Source organism: Mesitornis unicolor, unplaced genomic scaffold (assembly GCF_000695765.1).
Source record: "Mesitornis unicolor isolate BGI_N332 unplaced genomic scaffold, ASM69576v1 scaffold23887, whole genome shotgun sequence".
In the NCBI taxonomy this organism is placed as follows: Eukaryota; Metazoa; Chordata; class Aves; order Mesitornithiformes; family Mesitornithidae; genus Mesitornis; species Mesitornis unicolor.
Window position 1 is genome coordinate 1 of NW_010198740.1, and position 6,175 is coordinate 6,175.

The window sequence follows — 6,175 nt, forward strand, 5'->3', positions numbered from 1 at the left end:
TTTCTTAAAATTTAATTTTATTTAATTTTATTTCACTTAATTTTATTTTATTTTATTTAATTTCATTTTATTTATTTTCATTTTATTATGTGTCCCACCTTCCACAGGCCGTGTCCCACCACCATGGACCATGTCCCACATCTCCTTCAAACGACCTCTGGTCATCAGAGATCGAGAAGTTTTGAAAAAAAAACCGGGTGACTTTCCCCTGTAATTTCGAGAGAAGAACGTGTCCTTTGAAAACGGGTTTGACTGTTTTTGTTAGCTGTGTCATCCTGGCATCCCTCCCCACAGTAAAATAAAAGGATGGAGGTTTGTGGGCGAGCGCGGGTTTGGCTCCTTTGGCTCTTGCTGGGTTTTACTGGGCGGCTGCAGGTGCTGATGGGGGGTCCCCAATGTGGTGCGGGGCCACCCCCCGGGATGGGAGCATGGGGGATGCTCGGGGAGGCTGGGGCTCAGCCTGGCCAAGGGGCGCAGGCGCTGCTGGATGCGGATGGTGGTGCCGGAGGGCAAGATTACCGGTGTGGCTTCCTGGAAAGGGTGAGCACCACTCGCCTTAGGGGCTCAGCTGCGATGGTTACGTGCGGCTCAGCTGAAATTTGTTGCGTTATTATTCCCCAGAAATGTCCAACTGGGTCCAACTGGGCTCAGCCCTGAGCGGGGGTGTTGAACCGAGGCAGAGCTGCTCCTTTCAAGCACCCATCCCCGAGGGTTTTCCAAAGAAGTGGCAATTTTTTAATGGGAGAATAAAAGCAGCTTAGCTGCCATCACACGTGTCCAAATACCTCATCTCGATTCTCCTTGCTGTTTGGCAGGTCAGGGCATGAGGGACGAGCTGTGGGGTGCAGAACGGGAGCCAGGCTCATGCATTTTGTTGGGGCAGGGCTGGGCAGCGTTTCCCACAGCTCAGCATCCCCCTGTGGCTCAGCCCAAGGACCCTCGACATCCCACCCCAATAATTAGTGTGTGTCTTCGGACGGAAGTTTATACACTGAAGCTTTGGGCTATGAATTATGAATGCAGCCACATCCCTGATCACCGCAGTGCTACGCTGATGGTCCTGAAGCTGCTGCTCTGCCCAAAGCTTTTAAAGATGTGAACAGCAAAACCTGGGAATGATTTCCTTTGGCAGCTGCAAACCTCTTGGCCTACAGATAGGGCTCATGGCTTTCCCTCTCCTGCCTCCTCCTTTTGCCTTCTCCTCTTTTATTTTCCAGTAATCCCCTCTCTCATAGCCCTCCTGGTTTGTCCTCATGGATGTTGTCCTGCTTGGCTATGTGGCCCATCCCATAGGGGCTGCATCCTTCATGGCAAGGTCCTCCCCCAAAGTTGGGGACCATCTGGGGACATCTGCCCTGGCGCTGGGTCCTGCTGGTCCCCTGGCCAACCCCACGGCTGGTGCTGAGCTCCTCACTCAGGGCTCGGATGGGTTTTGGCAAATCTCTGTAGCTTTGGCCATAACTTTGTGCTGGAGTTGTTGTATTTCATGGCTTCATCTCTACCGTGAGCCTTTGGGATGTTTGTCCTTGAACCTCGCCACCACTGGAGGCCAAATCCTGCCCTAAGCAGCCGTACGTGCTTAATCCTGTAAGCCGGGGTATTTCTGGGGTTTATTGCTTTCTGGGTTTGCCTGAATTCCTGCATTCTTACCTCCAGGAGCAGCTCCTGGCCGGTGCCCCCGTGGCCGGCAGCGAGGCAGCGGGAGCAGAACTCAATTTAAAAAACAAGCTTTAGAAACTTCTCAATTTGTACAAACGAAGGCAAAGCCCCTCACATTCCCCCCACCCATCCAGTGCCGTGCACCCTGCGGCGAGAGCCCTTGGGGAGCCTTGGGGAGCAGCGCGGTGGGAAACCATCCCAGCCCGAGCAATGAGTGCAGGAAAGGGATGCTCGTTGTTCCCAGTCCTTTCCAGTTCAGCCATCAGGAGCAAAAAATACAGCTTCAAAGGCAAAGTTTTGGTCAGGATAAGGCATTCTGCCCTGGGCTGGGATGCAGGAGGGCTCCGGCAGGCCCTGACCGTGTCTCACATCTCTTGTGCAGGGGACTCTGTAGCAAGGGAAGGACCAAGCCACAGCCGTTATTCGCCCACCTGAAGCCGAGGAGTGGATCTGCAGGGAAGGAGCCATTTTTCAGACGCAAACACCCCCCCGGCTGAGAGGAGCTGCTGCCGTGGATCGAGCTCGCTTCTGGAGGGAAAAATACCGCTTTGGTTCGGAGTCTAATTAGATATTTACCAGGAAGGAAGGGAAGTTAAAAATAGGGTGACAGCGGCTTCAAAGGGTGTTTTTGACTTCTAAGAATAACACCTTTGCTGGCACTGATTTTGGGATTATCGGCTGCGTCTGGGTGTGAAAGACTGAGGCGACGTTGGAGCTCGGTCGGTGGCCAAGGCAGCAGACCCAGACCCCCCCCCCAGCCCCCAGCCCTTTGAGGAGGGGACATCGGCATCGCTGCAAGGGCCTGTGGAGATTTCAACAGCACCCGCGGGGGCACAGCAGAGGGATTTTGGGGAAGACAAAGCTACCGGCGGCCCAGGGAGCGTGTGGCACCATGGGGACCCCCTCCCCGTGGGCAGTGCTGGTGCTAACTGTGGTGCTGGTGGGGATCTCAACTCCCAGTGTGGTGTACGGGCAACCCAACTTCATCATCATTCTGGCAGATGATGTGGGCTGGGGGGACCTTGGGGCCAACTGGGCCGAGACGAAGGAGACCCCACATTTGGATGAGCTGGCAGCTGAAGGGACAAGGTAACGTCTGTCCTCCCTCCCTGGCTCTCTCCAAGCATGGTTTTGGGTGCATGGGGAAGGTGGGCAGAGCGTGGGGTGCAGGTCCATGCATCCCGCTGGGACCTGTGAACTCCATTGCCCGCTCCAGGCCCTCACCCTTGGGGCAGAAGGGGACACATACAGGGGAGCAGGGAGGGATGGGGCAAGGCGTTGCGAGTAAAGGGTCCTTTTGTTCTCCAGGTTCGTGGATTTTCACTCGGCCGCCTCCACCTGCTCGCCGTCCCGCGCCTCTCTGCTCACGGGGCGCCTTGGGGTGCGCAATGGGGTCACCCACAACTTCGCCGTCACCTCGCTTGGCGGCCTGCCCCTGAACGAGACCACCCTGGCCAAGGTCCTGCGGGAGGCTGGGTACAGCACGGGGGCCATAGGTAATGCCCACCACACCGAGGGGACACCTGGGACAGGGAGGTGGCAAAGGATGGGATGAAGATGCCCGTGTCCATCCCCCATGGAGGAGGTACCACAGGTAGTTAGGTGAATGCTGGCAATTAAAGGAAAGTCTAAAGGGTCACGTGGGACAGATTTTGCAATCCTAACCTTAAAATCTTAATTTTCAACCTTATTTTTTTCTGGATACAAATGCATGAAAGAGCCTTTCAAGGCTGGCAGCGGTCGATTTGCACAGGCACGAGATACCTCATGCAATTTTTCTGAGTTTCTACAATAAAAAATAGGCATTTTGGAAATACGGCCAGCAAAAACAAGTAGCCTTTCTTGTTGCTAAGGGCACCTCGAGTATGGTGGCTGTGCTAACCTCTGATGTTGTGTGCCTTCCACACAGGCAAGTGGCACCTGGGACACCACGGCCGCTATCACCCCAACTTCCGCGGTAAGATCTGCATCGGTGGGGACAAGCCAAGCATCCTGGGGTCGCCTTGTCCCCACCAACACCTTCTCTTGCTCCTCAGGCTTCGACTACTACTTCGGGATCCCCTACAGCCATGACATGGGCTGCACCGACACCCCTGGCTACAACCGACCACCCTGCCCACCCTGCCCGCGGCACGGGGCTTCCAGTGCTGGCTCTGGGAGGTGAGTATCTGCACTGATGTCTCTTTTGCCTCGGTCACCTCCCCTTATGCTTTGCGCACCCGTATTTTGCCCCCCATGCACCCTGCAGTGGTGGGTAGGTCCCCAGAGCATCGTCCCCTTCCCGCTCCCCTCCTCAGCGGTGCCTTTCTGCAAAGCCAGCTCTGGGGACAAGCGTGGGGTGGCTTCTTCCCGGCAGGGTGGCGAGGAAGGACTGCTACACGGAGGTGGCCCTGCCTCTCTTTGAGAACGTCGCCATCGTGCAGCAGCCCGTCAACCTCAGCAGCCTGGCGGCTCACTACGCCGAGGAGGCGGCACGCTTCATCCGGCGAGCCAGGTGAGGTGACACCGCTGTCCCCTGTGCCGGGACAGCTCATGGTGGCTGCAGGAGTCTTCTGCATCATGGCAGTGCAACGCTGGGAGGGACAGGTGCTGCCCTACGGTTTTTGGGAAGCAGATTTGGGGTCTCTGTGATTCGGCTTCCCAGCAGAGGGAGAGGAAGCCATCTGGGCTGTCACCAGTGTCCTGCATGGCTCGTCATGGCCTTTTGGCTCATCTGCAGGGATGGTGCGTGTTTAAAACCACCATTTACAAGGAAGGTTAAAGTTTTTGAGCTGAGCTGTGCCTCCGTCATGGGGTTGGCGGCTAGGGGGCACGGGAGGGAGGGAAACACTGCCATCCCTCCATCCTCCATCCCTCCATCCTCCATCCCTCCATCCTCCATCCCTCTGTCCTCCATCCCTCCATCCTCTATCCTCCATCCCTCCATCCTCTATCCCTCTGCCCTCCATTCCCCCATCCTCCATCTCTCTGTCCTCCATCCCTCCATCCTCCGTCCCTCCATCCTCCATCCCTATATCTCCCATCCCTCTGCCCTCCATCTCTATATCCTCCATCTCTCTGTCCTCCATCCCTCCATCCTCCATCCCTCCATTCTCCATCCCTCCATCCTCCATCCCTCCATCCTCCATCCCTCCATCCTCCATCCCTCTGCCCTCCATCCCTCTGTCTTTGTGGTGGCGCGGGTGAGGTGACAGCAGGGTGGCTCAGCCGAACAGTGGAGGTGTCTCTGTGGGTGGGGGATGCTGAATGGGTGCTCTATTCTGGGGAGCTCCATGCTGGGGTTTGCTCCATTTTTGGGGATGCTGGGCCTCAGGGTCTGCCTTCCCCAGCAGTGCAGGGACACGAGGAGCCGGGGTGTGCTCTTCCCCGAGGGGCAAAGCGGCTCCTCCGAGATGACAACCCCGAAGCCCTGCTGACGGGTTGTGTAATTTTAATCCCTATTATCGGCGGATTATGAGCTGTGACTTTGCAAAACGCCTCCCTGCAGCGCCAGGAGGGGAAGTGCTGCCGGGCATCCGTGTCCGAGCCCATCCCGCATCCAGGGATAACACAGAGCTGGGGAAGGGCCATGGTGGGTGGTTCTGAGGGTGCTTGAGAAAGGGTTTGTGTAACGGGGACAAATGAGGAGCTGGGGGGACACTGCGGGGCAATGCCTCGGGCTGCGAGGATGCTGTGAAACCAAACGTGTGAGCTCCGGGTTAATAGGAAAAACCTTTAAAATCCCAATGGTGCTTTGGGGTTATCTGCGTTCGTGGAGAACAGGATTAAGCAGGTGCCTGCCTTTTCTCTCCTTGGCTTTGATGGCTTATTCCAATTTTCCTCTGCCTGACTCATTCATTATGGGGCAACAAAAGAACACCGGATTTGTCATCTCGGTGTTTTTTTAACCGCTCGTGTCAAGGCTGAGCAATTCGTGGCAGTGAGACTTGGCATGAGTGAGACGTAAAGCATGGCGAACACAGGAGCAAAAGTCAGGGGCGTTTGTCTTGAGTTATTGATTCAGTGTTTGCTCAGTTTTCAGGAGAAATTTCTGCAATGCCGATGCAAAAAGCAAGCGGGAATGCCATGGCCATGGGTCTGGCTGGATGCTGGAGAGTGGATGGAGCCAGGGGAAGCAGCTTTCCCAGCTCCAGAGTCTCTGTCATCCCATGGGAAAAGGTGCTGGTGGCCTTTGGCAGCGGTGATTTGCAAGGGTTGCATCAGCCCACCTTGACCCCCAGTGATTTTCAGGGGCAGGGCAAGGGGGTGGGGGAGTCACAACCCTTTGCGGGGTCCGGCACTGCTGGGAAAGGATGCGGCAGCTCCGTGCGGGATGGGATTTCCTCATTTTCCATCCCCAGGTGGGTGACGGGTAAGGGAAGGAAGTGCCGAAACGCACGTCGGAGCGGCCCCGAAAACTTTCTGGAGGTTGCGATGGGGCGGCCAGAGCCGGGCGCGTGCGCGGGCTGGGGCACGTCCCCAGGATCCGGCCCCTCCTCAGCGCCCGCCATCCCACCCTTCCCCTCCGAGGTCCCTG

The 6,175-nt window shown here is 56.6% G+C and overlaps 1 protein-coding gene across 1 annotated transcript in view; it reads left to right on the forward strand.

Annotated features, from left to right (window-relative positions):
* The first annotated feature begins 2,551 nt into the window (after positions 1-2,551).
* ARSG (arylsulfatase G) overlaps positions 2,552-6,175 on the forward strand; it is a 14,765-nt gene continuing 11,141 nt past the window's right edge. Inside the window, exons 1-5 of the mRNA XM_010189251.1 lie at positions 2,552-2,748; positions 2,968-3,155; positions 3,569-3,616; positions 3,696-3,819; positions 4,016-4,153. Of these exons, the coding sequence (XP_010187553.1) occupies positions 2,552-2,748; positions 2,968-3,155; positions 3,569-3,616; positions 3,696-3,819; positions 4,016-4,153 (695 nt within the window). The remainder of the gene's footprint in view (positions 2,749-2,967; positions 3,156-3,568; positions 3,617-3,695; positions 3,820-4,015; positions 4,154-6,175) is intronic.